At 31.0% G+C, this 18171-nt stretch overlaps 1 protein-coding gene across 2 annotated transcripts; it reads left to right on the top strand.

Moving 5' to 3' along the window:
• Window positions 1-3950: 3950 nt before the first annotated feature.
• LOC106352041 (EPIDERMAL PATTERNING FACTOR-like protein 6) lies at window positions 3951-7243 on the top strand. 2 transcript variants are annotated; one of them, XM_013791729.3, is made up of 4 exons: window positions 3951-4069; window positions 5547-5712; window positions 5874-5920; window positions 6837-7243. In XM_013791729.3, the coding sequence occupies exons 2-4, from the start codon at window positions 5574-5576 to the stop codon at window positions 7080-7082; spliced, it is 432 nt and encodes a 143-aa protein (XP_013647183.2). In that variant the 5' UTR covers window positions 3951-4069; window positions 5547-5573; the 3' UTR covers window positions 7083-7243. The 2 variants fall into 2 exon arrangements, with proteins under 2 accessions (XP_013647183.2, XP_022543331.2); XM_022687610.2 differs by having other exon boundaries at window positions 3993-4069; window positions 5325-5712.
• The last annotated feature ends 10928 nt before the right edge of the window (window positions 7244-18171 follow it).

The raw sequence follows: 18171 nt of genomic DNA, 5'->3' as shown, positions 1-18171 counted from the left end.
GGGAAATAAAGTTGTTAGACCACCATTAATCCTAGCACTCCAAGTAAAATACTTAATTTTCTTTTTCTTTTTAGTATTTTCCTGTTTAGAAAAAAACAAATCAATCGTGGACCGATACATGTCAGTAGGGTCCGCGAAACAACTCAAATAGCGACGCCTAATCAGGAGTTTTAAACACTCCGTTTTCTTCTTTTATGGTGGGTTCCACCAAGAAGAACTCTATCAAGCGTCTGCATTGATGGTGTTCTTAATGTATGCTATGCATGCAACCTTGCAAATGCCTACGATTTGAGATCGAAGACACCACCTACCATTTACCAATGTACAAAATTTTCATATGTTATTGAACGAATGCTGACGCGTACATCATTTGATTGGAGTGAATGGAGATCCTAAGAAAATAGTTAAATTTTATGCATGATTCTTGACATCTTTGAGTCATGCATAATAGATAGGAAACAATGCAAGTCCCATCTGTCTCAATCAAGAAACCAAATGAAATTTCAATAACAATAACATGGTAAATTGAGAAAAGTATAGTGTGTCAGATCATGTTTGTATTAACCCTCATTATAAAAATAACTGATAAGTGGTGTGTCAGGGTCTCAGGGATAGAGATTACCTTGGCATGTGACCATATCGATATTTTCCTATACACGAATATATTTTTGTATTCTCTCCTCGTCGACTGTTGCGGTCGATTGATTGTTAGGAAAATTCAACCATAATAGATATGATGGTAAGTAATGGTGACCATCGTCCCGTCTCGCCCTTCAGTTAGCAGTAACAAAAATCTATACATATACTATATATTTATATATTTTTATAATTATTAAAACCGCTCCGCAGTTGAATCGCTTATCACGCACCGCTCAAATCGCAGTCACCATTCGGAGCCATAAAAATGATGGTAAGCAATAGTCTCTCGCCACAGTATCAGCTCATGTGTTGTTTTTTTTTTTGTAAACTGGCTTTCCATGTGTTGTTTTCTGATGTTCGAAATACGGGTGGCAAATTTTCGTCCATTCTCTTTTGTTTCCTTTTTTGAAAATTTTTGAACAGGAATTTAGTTTTTAGATGTTCTTTTTTCTGTTTCTGTGTGAGGATTTATGAGTTTCCATTTGGAAAAAAATATTGGCTTGAAAATATATATTTTTCGTATTTAAACTCAAATTTGTCACACGGCATGCGGGACAGTACTAATATACATCTTAGAATATAATTTAGATATAATCATAATCTAAAAATTAGTGGAGTTATAATATTGAAAGATGACCTAAATTAGTTTACAAAATGATAAATTTACTATTATAGCAAGTAAAGTGATTCATATTATATGTCAAAAAAGTTATTCATATTCAAACTATTCAACCAATTCTTTGAATATAAAATCATTCAAACTAAATTAATTATATATAAGTTTTCTCTATAAACAAAAAACTATGCCACAAGCAGAACAACATTTGATCTCGTTTCAATATTTTCTCGAGACTACGGATAATTTTGTATTCTATTTTTTTGTCAACGGATAATTTATTATCAGATAATAACTTTTGATACCAATTCCATTTTCAAAAACGGAGTTTAACGTTTAGACAGCTCAAATAGCAGATTCTAGCGAGGGAATTTGCGCTAGCAAGAACATTCAATTCTTCATTATTTAGCTATATTTATTTAGTAAAAAAAAGTCAGCTATACTTCATCTTCAAACTGTACACCATAATCAAACATGTAATTACAGGAAATTCAACGGGATCTTTTGAAAATTGTGTTCCAATACTTTATTATATTTGAATCCATAATATCGTAATGTAGCCTTACAAAATATGCATGGATCAATTGTCAAAATATGCAGTCGCATCGAAATGTTTCACATACAACATACTAAATGGTTATCAAAAATTGAATACTAAATTATACGTCTTTGTTCCTAAAATTTTATTAAGGGCTGATTATAATGCCCCAAAATGGAATTTTTGATTAACTTCATAAACTGTGATCTTTATTTTACAATATCTCTTAGCCTTGAACATGCATCGTACGAGTTACCATCCTTTCGTATGGGACGTCTCCTACAACTGCATTGAGGTCTGCAATGAAAAGTATTGATGATCTTCAGGTTCTCTCTTTTGATTACAATTATATTCTGTGTTTAAAATTTTTGTTCACATCACAAAATATAAAATTATTTCATATAAAGCGTTTGACTCACGCTAGAAATATATATGTCTTTCTGTGTGATAAATTATCACATCCATGTGCAGATATTGTGAATTTTATCTCTCGCAGTAGCTGTCTCAGTAATTCATCTTTTAAATTAACAATTTTAACAAACAAATATTTCTCAAAAAACAAACAAACAAACAAGAGTTAAATAATATAAAATATAGAAACAAAAGGCAGATAAATCATTTCACAGTACTCCGTGATTGTGGTTTTATATATTGGAAACTTCTAACGGCCATTCGCTTGTACTGAGGATTATTCTACAAACCCTAAAATTAATATTATTATTTTTGACTAATCCTAAAATTAATATTACCAATTAAATTTAACGATTGACCTTCATAAAAGTTGGTGTTGAGTTACAAAACTGCATGAACTACAGTACGTTAAAGGATACAACTATAGGTTGTCAATGCATGGTAGGAAACTAGGAGTTGTCGGTGAGATTGTATCATGGGATCATACTAATGCTCCTTTATTCTCATTAGTTAGGTAACAAAAAATAAATAAAAAACATCGTAGAGGTCATACCGTTCTTTTTCTGACACAAGAGGTTATATATATACCGTTCTAAGCTCTCCATGAATATTTATGCTTTGTTTTTTTTTTTTTGATAAAGGGATTTTGTTTTTTTTTTTGTATTGCGATGATTGCATGAATGTATTCACTATATTGCAGGTAACAAGTATCGTCAAGCGTATTATACCATAAAAGTCAAAAGACAAGTCATAAATATATTTGATTCAAACCTATTAAATTTTTAGAAAGTTGTTTCACTCATGTTCATTGTTAAATATTCATCTTTTTGATTACTATATCTTTTGTCAACTAATATTAATTATCTCACTAAGAAAAATAGTTCTTATCGCTAACCCGTTAGTGCACAATTTTAATACTCTCTAGATTTAAAACATTGATGTTTTAGGATTTACACTAATAAAAATTAAATATATATTTTTTAATTTATAAGTTTTGTTAGTTTTATATATTTGTTTCCCAATAAAATTCTACTATTCATATTAATAAAATGCATTAATTAAAACTAGAACATCAGTTTTTTGTATACAAGTTAAAAAATCTAAAACATCATTTGTATACGAATGGAGTAGCATTAGAATTTGAACTGTAGCGTATATGTCTAATCTTCAATCTTAAAGTTCTATATACTACAATTTGGTTTGCCGTTTAGGTGAATATTATTTTTCCGTTTCTGCTATATATTTTAAGAATCCTTAGTACATATTTTTTGTGTGAATTGATAAGAGTAAATAATATTGATAAAACTATAGATATAAATCTGTAAATGAGGAATGAACATGGAACCCTTCTTACACATTTGCTGGGATGTTTTGTCCATACCTCCTTGCCTTTCGAATCTCTCTCATCTTTCATTCTGCGGCCCTGCCTTTTCCTTCTCCTCTTCAGATCAGTTTCCTCTCTCTGCCTCAATTATGAACTTATGATCAACGATTACTAATAAACAATCATTTTACTATAACTTTACAACAAACTATCTAAAACCCTAACCCAGATCGTATCTCTAATGTTCTATTAAACCCTCAGAACAATATAATGAAAGATTATATAGTATTACCACTGGTCACGTGAAATCATATCTTATTAATGTGATGTGACACACAGCACAAATGTCTACAGACACATGAATATAATATAAAGAACTTTAAAAACATAATATATACATATATATATATATATATATGTATAATAGATAAACAAATAGCTTGGAAGATTGCTAAAAGCAAATTCTGGAGAAAGGAAAGGGTACAATGACAGAAAAAATAGGGTGCAGGAGAATCTAACTCCCAAACTTAGCAATGCTTAGGTACCTTTCTTAATTACTTCTCTCTTTCTACACTCTTTCTCTTCTTTTTCTCTATTATTTTACTATCCTATTATATTTAATTTTCCAAATTTAATTGCACATTTTGAAGTAAAACCCTCCTGGCTGGACGAGACAAAAAAACTGAAACACTCTCTCTTATCCTTTCGAAGAAGAAGAAGACTTCACCGGATTTCTGGCTCGGCCAGCGTCTGTTGGCTCTCGAGCCACGGCGTTGAGCCTGTTCTAGTGTTTTGTTTCTTTGTATGGTCCTCGGTCTCCTTGTTTGTGAGATGAAGCAACGGTTCGCCGGTTGAGCTACGGTTCGATTTAGGCGTGTGTGGCCCAGATCTGAAGATATGATGATGCAGAAGTGACTCTTTTTATCCATCCAGTGGCTTCCTTCTCTGATGGCTCAGATCTATCCGCCTTTCATCCATTGTGTAGGCGAGTGAAGCGCGTGAAGACGGCCGTTCTTGGTTCTCGGACCGAATCGGTCCGTTTTTGTTGCGGTGGTTAAGAGAATCTTATGGCTCTTGTCTCTGTTGGTTGTGGGCTCTGTTCTGGCTTTGTTTCCTGCAAGTGAATCGGGGGTTTTTTATTTATGTGTTTTTAGTGAAGTCTGGATATCATGTGGTTCTTGACCTCTATATTAGGAAATTATTATGCTCTCTTTTGATTTTTGGTCCTAAGCTTGTAGTGTTTTCGAGTGTGTAATGAAGGTGTGAACGCTTTCCTGTTTGTAACTACTGCTTCGGTGTGGTCGTTACCGGGTCTGACCTCGTTTATCTCCAGATCTGTTGAGATTGGAGTGTTCTTTATAGGACTTTTATGGAGGTGTTGCTTGGATGCAATGAAGTTGTGTCGCAGCCGTATCCGGAAGAAAGTATGTTCTAAGTATGGTTCTATCTTACCGGGTTATAAAGTCTGGTTTCTTTGAGGTGGAGAGGAGTGCTCTCGGTGTTGGTAGGTGTTGGTAGAGGTTGAAGTTATCGTTTGGTCAGCCGGACAACGATATATCTCGTTCAGAGACTGGTGCAAGCTTAGTGTACTATTATCATGGTGGGTTATGTAATTTCCTTTTGTCGGAGTGTATGTGTTTGTGTTCTTGTTTTTGTAAGTCACTCCCGGTGTGGGTTTTAGGTGCCTTTCTTTGGGCTTATGTTTCTGGGGATATCTTTGTTTTCCGCCAGTTTGTGTATCAATCGTGTATCTCTTCGTTGAATGAATATTTTCAGACGGAAAAAAAAAAAAGAAGTAAAACCCTCCTTGTTCGCTCATAATCGACTCATTTTGTTCTTCTCCTTCTCAACCACTCCACTACTCCCTCTCGTTTTTCAGAAAACTCAAATCACAAGAAACCAAAATACATTAATAGATCTTTTTGTATAATCGTTTATTGATTTCCATTTTATAAACTCACCAAGTTTTTGCATGAAACTATCCTGGAAGAGTCATAAGTAATATATCTGCTTCTCAGGTGGGGTTTTCATAAATTTTCGTAATCATGGGATTAGAGAGACCGTCATCATTACCATCATCAGAAAATTCGAGAGCCAAGTTCAGTGTCTTTTATATATTCCTACTCTGCGTTGTCCTCTGTGCGCTTACTACATTCATTACTCCCTCTTCACTTTCCTCTCCATGTAAGCCCTCTCCCTTTTCCGTTAACACTGATCACTTTATTTTTACAAAATCTTTCGTTATTATCTTTCTCAAACATAAATATCTTTCAATATTTGGTTTGTACGTCAGAATAAATCATTACCGTACCATTTATAAAAGTTAAATTGTTGTAAAAATGCAGATATTAGGAACTCAAAATCTGGAAAACTAGGGCAATTCTATGCTCAGGTTCGTAATCTTTTTATCCTCTTCTTCTTACCTAGCGTGGTCCATATTCTAAGCAGTAAAATCTATCATATTTTCTTTTTGTAAGTAAAAACTAACTTTTATTTTTGAGTCAATAATTAACTAGGAATTAGGCTGGACTACCCAGTGTTTTATATACCTAATAAGCATAACCACACAAAGCCCAAAAAAGCTTAGTAGTGCCCATCAATTCTCCTGATTCAAGTATCTTTGGAGGACAAGATTGATGTTGATTCATCATTAAAACATTGTAAATAAGCTTATACTGTGGGATCTCTAAAAGGACTACACAAACACAAACAAAAGGGGATGTGGCTAAAATACGCATGAACAGTCGGGGACTGTGACGGCATGTCGAGACTGACTGGGCCGTCCGATTCGCTTCAGCACACGAAGACAAGGACAGTACTCGACTTTGGTCCGTTCGCCACTTGTGGGTCCATGCCTTGGCTTTTTCTGTGTTTCGATCTCAATCCAGTGGTAAACTGGTAATATTATCAGTTTTCTCGCCCCACGGCGCACGTTAACGTATGACAAGCCTCTTGGAACTTCCCAATCGCTCTGCCCTTTTTGGTAATGTGCGTAGCGCTTTCTGCGGAGCGGTATTTCCGGTTCTTGTCTCACACCCCCTAGCCCTGTCTTAAAAACTCTCTTACCTAAAGTGCGCATTTTAGCACAATCGTTCATATTTTTTTGCTAAAATTCATACTTGACTAACACAGTTCACTAGGTCTTTTTGTTGTTACTAAAGTTACACAATGCAATTAAAGACACCATTCACTCGCTGTCTTATAATGATTGCAGCATGATGAATTGTTTTAAAGATATATCAACTTAAAAGTTTAGTTGGCAGAAAAAAAAAAAAATTTATTATTGATTAAACAACCGTATCATTCAGGAGGAGGGCAAGAGGACACTGGTGATGATAAAGAAGATGAAGATTGGTGACCGGAGCAACGCAGCGGGGGAGCGAAGGATTTTGAGGGGACTGGGGTCATCTCCGCCACGGTGCTTGTCCAAGTGTGGAAGATGCACGCCGTGCAAGCCTGTGCACGTCCCGGTACCTCCGGGCACCCCTGTCACCGCCGAATACTACCCTGAAGCTTGGAGGTGCAAGTGCGGCAACAAGTTGTACATGCCATGATGTTTTATATATAATATATATATACTCACATATATACGTTATATATATGATTCATATGAAGGCTCATGGTCTGCCTTATGTCTCTGCTCAAACACTTATTACATATTAAACATGCTTCTAGGACAAATCCCTGCGTAAAATCTTTGATGACTGATTGATGATGATGGAGCTCGTATATATACTATATTTTGTTAGCATAACTCGTGTTATAATATGTACATTAGTACATACATGTATGATATAACTTATATGGTCAGAAGTTCATGAGTATGGTTGCTATGAATTATTGTCTTCATCAGATGACCAAAAATAAACATGCTTTCTTCAACGTACGGCCTTCCTAATGGCATATAGGTTTAGGCTCATGATAAGCCCAATAACATAATATATCCTTTGGCACACATATGACCGATAGCATATGTGAACGTTGGGTGTTACTATCTATGTGGCATACCTATCGGTCTCGTCCTAGGTTACAAGGTGGAACTTGGACTAAAAATAAGCATAATCTTGAATTTTTTACCCCGACAGAAACACAATAAGTTTTGAGCACTTATGATGAATACGCAAGATTACAGGGGATATGGACATGAATGCTAACTGGAACGGTTGTGCAAACCTCTGTTCTGCTCTTGGTAATCTATAAGATTAATCAACTGGGAGAGAGAGGTGAGAACCATTTATTGTTTATCGGTAGTCTTATAAGGATCTGGGACTAAAGATTGTCATAAATGTGTTCAGGCTTCAGTGCTAGAGGCTAGAAAGCAGAATAAGGAAATGGGGAGACAAAACAGGTTGAGGAGATGAGATTTATTTAGGAGATCAAATGTGGAAAAAAAAAACGAAGATACTACTCAAATTGCAAGAACTATCAAAGCAAATGGTCACAGAATTAGTTAATGTTGATTCGTAACTGAAAACCTGGATGCAATGGGTTACACCAATACCATGTTGATAAGAACAAAGCTTCTATGTGTTCAAAAAAAAAAAGAACAGAGCTTATCATCTTCATCAGGGGAAACTTCGTTATACGAAAGGAAGTGGCATTACGAAATATTTGAGCTAAGTTTTACACATACATTTAGTCAAAAAAGAAGAAGAAATTTTATACATACATGTTTGCCAAAGAGCACAAACAAACATGAATTTTATACCTATAGAAATGAATGGAGATTGTATAGCAAACAAGGAGCTAACATGGATTCTTGAATGAACCAATATGAAATGAGTGTAGAAGACTAGCGAGGAACAAGAACGAGAAATCAGACGAACATGGAATCTTGAATAAAGCATATCACAACAAGATTGTAGAAGACTAGCGAGGAACAAGACAAAAAAAAAAGAGACTAAAATGAAAAAAGTCAAAAATCCATAGCAAACATTCTGAAAATCGCAATATCAATACCACACTCAAACTGAAAATAACAGTTATATCAAACAATTTTTAGCACTCTTTTAGAAAAGCCCTCTTTCAATGGGTATTACTTTAGAAAATGTAGCTCACCGGTTTGATGTTTCAGGGGAGGATCAAAATCAAGTACATTCACCACATGCTTTACAACAAAGATCATGACAAACATGCTTTAGGCCAAGCGATTACCCAAGAAATCTGATTAGCAAAATCACCAAGTATTGTGTGTACTCAGGTATGGTGATTCCTTTACATGTGTAAGTGTCTCAAAGTGGCTGCTCTTGGTCGTATGTCCACTATTTATGAACCCCAAATTGATATGAGTTCACTGCCATGTTTTAATAGTTGAATATCTTGAATCAAACATTTCGGCTTATGTTGTTCATAAACCAACAAATCTAAACGTATCACTCTCAAGATTCTAATGCTCGTAAACCAGTAACTCCAAACACATCAAACTCTCCAGCTTCTACTTCTCCAAGACCAACTCCCACTTAGATTCATCAAAGATGTCAATAACAACAATCTTATTAGTCATGAATGTACAATAACTCCAACTAGCATTATGTTTTCATTAGTCATGAATGCACAATAAATGCAACTAGCATTATAAATTTTACTAAAGCGTATAGAAAAACATTTAGAAGTTGCAAATGTTTTCAAAATTTTATTTATTCTATGCTTTTATATGAATTTTATAGTAGGGTATATTAAAAGTTATTTTATTTATAAATTATTTATTATTTGGCTAATTACTCTTATAATAAATACATTAACGAGAGCATATAATTTATGTAGCATATTGTTTTTATATCATACTCTAGTCAAAAACATACACAAACATTTATGGTCATTCCAACATACAACCAAATCTTCGAGAGTCTCAGCCTTACAAATGGATAACAACAATTTGTGGACAGTAACAAACTTTATTTGTTGTGTCAATTGAATACCTTCCTGATACCATACATATGGATAACTACAACCACATTATTGAGTCTCACACCCTTACAAATGGGTAGCAAGCATTTGTGAACAACAAGAAGTTGTCCGCTGGAGATTCTCTTGTCTTTGTAATGACAGAGGATGGATTAACAGTAGAGATCAGAAGGGCTCCTAGAAGCATTCCAGATTTGTTCAACATTAGTTTGCTCTTAATTCCTTCTATGGGAGAGCGACTGAGCAAGATCGGTAGTGGAGCTTTATCTGTTGAAGAATTATCCAAAATTTTGAGAAAACCATTTAGCAACAGTGCTTCATCTGATCATACTCTGAAGTTTGACTATTTCTCAAATGCTCACTCTCGTGGTTTGATGTGCCAAAGAAGGATTGAGGGAGAAAAAAATGATCCAACTAGCATGTGGGTATGAAAGTGATGAAGTTTAGAATTGTCAAAAATCAGCTGAGAGAGGTGTGTGACTAGAATATGTTTATCGTGAAATGTGGTGTTTTAGAAAAACTTTAGTTTAATTGGGAACAAACATACAAGATGCAACTACAAACATTTGGGAAATTGAACATGTGCATGAAGAAACAACATTTGAAAGACCAAGAAGAAGTAATTTCTTGGCAAGAAAGAAGTGATACTGATCAGAGTCTATTAAGAGGCATTAACACTGTTTGGATACAAGGTATGATGATATAAGTTTTTTTACCTTTAAAGATTTGCATATTGTAGATAGTTTTGATTATTTTGGATCTTGCTTGTATTTCAGATATAAACATATCTAAGATAAAAGAGCTTAGACATGTGGGAGAATCATGGTTAACATGATATTTGTTGCCTTCTTTTTGCTTTGTTTTTTAGAAACATCCTGCAAAGTGTTTCTTAGGCTTTTGAGTTGCGGTCTATGTTAGACTCAAACGTTGTAAGTACTGATGAGTAAAGGGATTTGAGCGAAGTGGAAATGTGTACTTACGGACTTTAGGAATAGAAGAATGCAATTTCACCAAATGCTCCCTCAGTTCCTAAGCTTTTACATGCATCTACAATCTTTTGGAGATAAAATATTAAGAGGCATAATAATAATAAAAATAATAATAATAATAATAATAAAAATAAAATAATAATAATAATAATAATAATAATAATAATAATAATCACTAAACTTAGCATTTTTACCTCATTGTTGAAAGTGTTTTGAGATCTTAACGATAAAGTGTGAAGTTGAGTGATATGATTTTCTCATATCGATAAGATGCAATTTCCTTAATTTTTTGGGTTACAAGGAATTTCCTAATTATACTTAAGTACAAGTGTATCCTTGATGAAACCCTAATGCCACATATTGACATCAGACTGATAGGAGCGTTTCAGAGCTATTTTGATTCGAACGCAGATTGTTGCTCTGCTTTTACTATGTTACCGATGGAAATCATTTGAGGAAGCAACAACATTTTGAGGATGTTGTATCTGATGGTTATGTTGCTAATTCTGATGCTTTTTCTGATTATCAGTGACAACGTTTTGCTGATGTTGCATATGTTATGTTCATGCTTGTGATGCTGCATTTGCATTTGCGTCTGTTTCTGTTTTTTGATGTTTTTCCTTGATTTGTAGCTGTTTCTGGTTTATAAAGGGTGTGATAGTGAAGGCCATAGGTAACCCAGTGTTGGTGGGCAATGTATTCAACTGTCACCAGTTTAGTCAGTATTTTCCTTACTCTTGTGAGCAATAAGGACATCCACACAAAAACTATGCATATTCCATCTTTCTCACGGATATAATCGCATGTGAAAGATCTTTTTTTCAGAACCGTAAATATGGTTTTTAAGTTATCAATAAATGTGTGAATGTGAAAATAGAAACTAACTAGTTCCAAAACTTTCTTCTCCACAGACAAAACACACTCCAACATCCATCAGATTACCAAAAAAGTTGGAACCTGTTATATGAATTAATTTTAGGAAGTAGGAAAAAAAAGAAGTTTACCGAAGTTTCATGGTGACATGTACCACAAAGATTTTCAAATTCAAGCTTTTAGCAATGACATGAAGAGAAACTGAGATCTTTATGCTCTTAAATGTTAGCCAATGTATATATTGAAAGAGCTGTCCCTATAATCGGAATTTTGCTTAAAGTAAAGAAATATTCCAAATGTATAATACTTTGTAACACTTTTCAAAACAGAGTTGAAGTATGGTATGCCTTCAATAGCATTTGCAGAAAATATTGTTTTTTCAACGTATGGATTTCTTAATTGCGCATATGCTCATAATATAGGGTAGACGAGCTATTTTCTACGAAAAACTATCGTATAGCACCAGATGTCTCCTAAACTATGACATTGTTCTATTTATCCTCGAATATAAAATTTCAGTCCTAACTCCCTACAATATTAAAGTTACAGACATATCCCCACGTATATAAAGTTCGAAAACAAAAATTCCATAAAACATGATTTAAATTGGTTTACTATTTTAAAGCATACCATAATCTATTTTTAACCGATAATTAACCAAATTGAAACCCAAAAACGTTAAATAAATGGAAACCAGGAATATTTTATGACCAGACCCCATTAAATCATCAGCTAAACCATTTTGACCAACAAGTTTAAGTGTTTTACTAGATTTTGATCCGCGCTTCGAAAGCGCGAGTTTTTCTTTGGATTGTAAACAAAGTTTGTGAATTAGTTTTGGAATTGGTGTACATTATTATGTTACAAAGTCATTATATCAAAGAAGGGCACTTGTTTAAAATTATATAATTTATGAATTAGCTTATATAAGATTTTGTATGTACACTCTTATATAACTCTTTTTAGGTCAGGACATTTTGAAAACCCAAACCAAAATCGACCTGAGATATAGTTGTAGTTTGGGTTTGGGTCTGGGGTAAAGTACATATTTGATTATTTCTTCGACCCAGGGTCTCTGTTCGATTTCAGGTCCTGCAAGAGACCTAATCAGGTATCCAAATTACCTGAAATGTTTTGTGTATATTAGGTCTATTTGGATATTTCAGATATGTATTTGGTATTTCGAATACTTTTTCAAGTTTCAGATCCAGGTTTTCGATTATAGTTTCGAGTTTCAGGTAAAATTTTAATTTTAAAAAAAATATTTTGGGTACTAGGAAATGTTTTGTAGGTATTTTGTTGTTCCGTAGGTCAGGTTTATGGTAAAAAATTTGGGGTGTTTTGGGAATTTTTAAATATTTTACAAGTATTTGTTGTGATTTCGGGTATTTTTGTGTTTCACTATTTTTGGGTTTTCGGATACTTCTAATTTTTTCGACTCCTACAAATCTCAAACTAATTCAGACCCGTTATGTACCCAAAATTATTGATCTTTTATAGGTATTTGAATTATGGATCCGAATTCTAAAGGGATCGACCTGAATCCGAACGAGAAAATTATAAATACCTAGTTGTGTCCAAATGTTTAGGATCCAAAAAATATAGATCTGAAAAAGAACCTATTTGTACCCGACAGAAGATCTGATGCCCAGACCTACTCTCTCACATTATATTTTATTTGCATTTTATAAGGGTTACATTTGTTGAGCTCGTGAGATTTAAGATTTACTTGGTAGATTTAGGCTGATTTAATAGTATAGATTTGTAAAGTGTTTTAATACTCCCTCTGTTTCATAATACTTGATGTTTTGTAATAGTGCACAAAGATTAAGAAAATTACATTTCCCTAGAAAAATATTTTAAAGATATAATTTTAAATTCAGTTAACCAATTATAAAAAAGACTGTAAAATCCAATTGGTTGAACAGTTTCCAATAAAGTTAAAGTTAACCTTAAAATTTCAAAACTTCCTTAAAATCTCAAAACTTCATGTAAATTGAAACAAAACAAACCTTCTAAAACATCATCTATATTGAAACGGAGGGAGTAGTTTTTAAGCTTATACTAAATAACATATTTTCTTTTAAATACTTTTATAAAAAAAATTTAATGTAAAATATAATTTTTCTTTTTATATATGGTTGACTAAAGTTTTTGTATTAATTTTGATTTTGTAAATATTTAGAACCGTATAATGTAAGATGACATAGATAAATAATAGATATATGTAATACAAATTATATTAATTATACATATATGGTAAATAATTAGTCTTTCGGTGACAAATAAAATACAATAATTAGTCTTTAGTCATAATAGGCATGGGACGGATCAGATATCCAGGGTATTTTAAGATATCCGGATCCGGATCTTTATCCGGCGGATCCATGATTTTATTATCCTTATCCGGATTTGGGGTTCTCAGAAATCCAGGTGTCAGATATTCTTCTAAAAATTGTAATATCCGGCGGATATTCAGATCTGCATTTGGATTTTTAAAATAAATAAAAAATAATATTAATATATATAAAATATTAACAATGATTTAAAAATAAAAAAATGAATATAATTTTTTAATTATTTCTATGTCTCATATTACAAAATTTATATTAAATCTATATATACTATTATAAAAATAAAAATCTAATGAATAAAATTAGTTTTTATATTATAAATATAATATTTTTAAAATAATTATTAATAAAAATTACGGATCCGGATATGCGAATTAAAAAATCAAGATATCCGGATTTGGTCTTGACGGATCCAACATATTACTATCCGATTCAGGATTCGGCTTCTCCGGATATCTGGATTTTCGGAGCGGATCCGAATCGGATCTCGGATTGAATCCGGATCTCGGATAATAAGTACTAGGCCTATGATTAAATAGTAGGAAAATCATGTCTCTAATTAGATTTAGATAATAGCGTATCTCATCAACACTTTTCATAATTAACGAAATAGGTGGAACCAGCCGGCCCACATCCTTAACCGTCCAGTTGGAAGCCGGCGTCGACTTGCTCCACCGTTGGGATATTGCCACGTGCCACCATGTCCTAACGTAACAGTCATCTGACACCACTCCATGGGGCATGCTAATGTTTAAAAATTAATTTACTAACCAAGTCGCTATCTTTACCACCTAAAAAAATTAAAACTACATGAGAGGAGACACTAATATTATACGAAAGACCTATCTTATTTTTTTTATTTTTTTGACAAAAAAAGACCTATCTTATTGGAATAATGTTTTTACAATATGTACATATACAAGCTTCTGAATAGTTCTAGAAATAAAAAAATTACTGGAGAAGTTATGGGGTAGGTCGTAGGTCCAAGGTCACTCGTTCGCGCCAATGAAAAGCAGTAGAAACCATCAACAACATAATAATTGAGTGATTATGTAATGATTTGTGAAAAATTGGTCTAGTTATTGAAAGTGTATATCGATTATTCGAGAATACAAAAATAATAGAAATAAAGTCATTAATCTTAAGATAATTATATATAATGTTAAAAACATATATATAACATATTTGTACAATTAAATATGTACATCGACGTTACAAAAATCATGTCCCAATGGGAACTCGTATCCTCAGATGGAGTACCATATTAGATGAGACATATTCTACATTCGGGTTTCAAGTTATACATTAAAGTTTTGGTATATGAGTGATGTGAAATGTTTCTTGGCGAGCACATCATCCTGGCCTCGTATGGCACTATTTAGCATGTCAGAATTCCCACAGATTTCATGTTTTCGAATTGTTTTAATGCGTTTTGTTATATCAAATTGTGGAATATAACGTGGGACGAGGAACATTGTGGAAGACGGAACCACAGTCATAATCATCTTCCCATTATTTAATATTGTTCACACTATGGATACTACCGTAACACGGCACGACCGTATATCCGCTTATTGAGTATTTAACTTGAGATTTCATTGTCTCCCAGTTTTATTAAATGAGAAATCATTGACTTCTTTGTTCATTGGATGATTTTATTTTCTCATGTTAGACTTATTCATACAGCCTACTTATTTTAATTGTAGTTGATTTATTTTTAAACGCTTGATTTATACACTTTTAGATGAATTTTCAGAAACTATTTATTAATACTAACGAGTTCCCTCGATTTGTCCTGTCACCCAAAAAGTCATGATGACGTTTACGTTTGATATGCTCATTTCTACTTTGGAATGTTGTCGACATAGACTGTTTCTTAATCAAACGAATGAACGTAATTAAGGAGTGTTGGGAGTAACGGCGACTCTGAACATAGTATTAGAGTTGAGTTACAATAAAAATTACGATTTGATGTAACTTGCAGTAAAAAATTATATGGTAAAAGCTGTAAATTTCTATCGTGAGTTTGCTGTAAAAAAATGAATTTTATTAATATTATTGATTGATAACATTTTTGATGTATAGGTTGCGGTACATATTATTTTAAAAGAATATGAATAATAGGTACATATTATTTTACAAGAATACAAATAATATTTAATATAAATTTAATTAAAAATTTTAAAACTAAAATACATAAATTAAAATTAATTAAGGATATTGATATATAAAACTCCCATATATGTACAAATAAATGAATAATTTATGTACATATATATTTTTAAGGAAATTTTTAATTAGCAAACAATATTAAAATAATTGACTATTTAAGTGGAACTTATACAAATAATTTATTAACATAAATTTTAATCACCAAAGAAAATTTAAAATTAAAATTACAGAATATTTTAACTAATTAAATGGAAATTTTTTTTTTAGAAAAGCTTTTTGCATTATTTTCAGAAAAACTTTGGCTAACAAGTAAATAGCCATATTAAATTTTTAAATATATTGTATTAATTAATACAAAATAAACGTACATAACTACATGATTATGTATTGTAATTTTTTTTTAAATTTGTTAAAATGCAAAAAGTAGACGTGGGATAGTTAATAGTCAAACCCAATTTTTCTGAACTCAAATCCTAATACAGGAGATTTTTGTTGAGGTTGATTTGAGTTACCATTTTTATAAAGGCTATAACTCAAAATTATAACTCAACAATAATCAATTATAACTCAAACACAACTTCAAAATTTTAAAACTAATTCATGATTGGTAACATTGTTTATTTATATACTTAATTCAATCTAAATCAAGTGTAATACATGTTAGCAATCAAAGCCTTAATACTTCGGTATCATTTTGTTTTCAACCTTAACATAATATTACACACAAAAGATAATATTACACATATTTAATTCTGTATATTTAATATTTTAATTAATAAATAATTATTTTATTACATTTTTTGACAAACTAATTATTTTATTAAATTTAAGTTTTGTCATTTTATGTTTTATAAAAATATTAGCTACAATAAAATTTATATTAAAACAAAAATATAAAATATGAAGGATATCATTACTTTGTTACGATATGATATAAATGGCAATGTTCATTTGATGATATTACTAGCCGGAAAATATATATTAAACTTTTAGTTTTGTGAAAATAAAATTCTAAATATAAAATAATTAAGTTTTTTAATATAATTTAAATTTATTATTAGGATAAATTTAGCTATATTATTAAATGAAATATAATAAAAATATATTTGAAATATTTGTTGTTATGAATATTATAATACCAGATTCAGTAAAATTATATTATTTTTAATGTTTTACTAGGTGTTTTCCTGCACCATGTGCAGTAATAAATTTTAAATTTAAATTAGATTAAAACTAAAATTTTATTAATATTGTATATTTTCTTATTTTAATCAATATTATAATATAAATTGATTTAATAAAACATAAAATTAAGATATAATTAATTCTGTTTATCTTAATTATATTTATGAATATATGTATATATTTAAAATTATCATCTTAGATAGATTATTTTATATATTTATTTTGGTTAAATATATTATATGAACTCCCATAAAATTAATAAAACAATTTTGATATAAGCATTTATAATTCTCAAAATGAAAACTAAATAGTATTTATAAAATTTGTAAATATATAAAAAAAGCTAATGATGTTACGATTAAAATTTTATAATTGTCTTAATTTTGAAAAATTGTATAATTATAAAAATAGAATTAAATATGATTTCAAATTTTGTAATGTCATATTTGAATATATATTTATTTTAATGATGAAGTATGAGTTATTATCCATATTCTAAAAAGTTGACCAAAAATATAAAATCAACATTAAATATAATATATGAGTTATTACTGTATTATAAAAAGTTTCCCAAAAATATATATCAACATTAAATGTAATTGTCTATGTCATATTTAGGTATGTATAAGTCACGTATTCAATTTTAGTAGACAAGTTACCTTTTTAGTGAAAATGATCATAAAAATACATGTGGTAAATCACTTTTCAAATAACCTTACAATCCATAACATCATTTCAGTGTGAAACTAAACTAAAATTAGTGTTTTGATGTCTCTAAGAGATAACCTTACAATCCATAACATCATTTCAGTGTGAAATCTACACCATTTAATATAGTTTCAACATTACATTTTCTTTATTTTTCAACCACAACATCAGATCTCATAACAAAATTGTATTGTTTTATTTTAATATTATTGTTAAAAATTTATTATCACTTAATATATGCAATAAATTATTATGTAATTATATTATATAAAATAAATCACACTAAAATATTTGTTTTAAAATAAATATTTACTATTTTAGCATATAATAATATTAAAATAACAAACTAAAAACTATTTTGTCTTAATGTGCATATATGAAAATTTTACTTTTTAGAAAATATATCACTAGTTTTTTTGTCATCTATCACTAAAATTATAATTTAAAAAAAATTAATT

The sequence above is a fragment of the Brassica napus genome, chromosome A4 (genome assembly GCF_020379485.1).
Source record: "Brassica napus cultivar Da-Ae chromosome A4, Da-Ae, whole genome shotgun sequence".
Lineage (NCBI taxonomy): Eukaryota > Viridiplantae > Streptophyta > Magnoliopsida > Brassicales > Brassicaceae > Brassica > Brassica napus.
The sequence above is the reverse complement of the archived record's forward strand: the minus strand, read 5'-3'. Positions and strand labels throughout refer to the sequence as shown.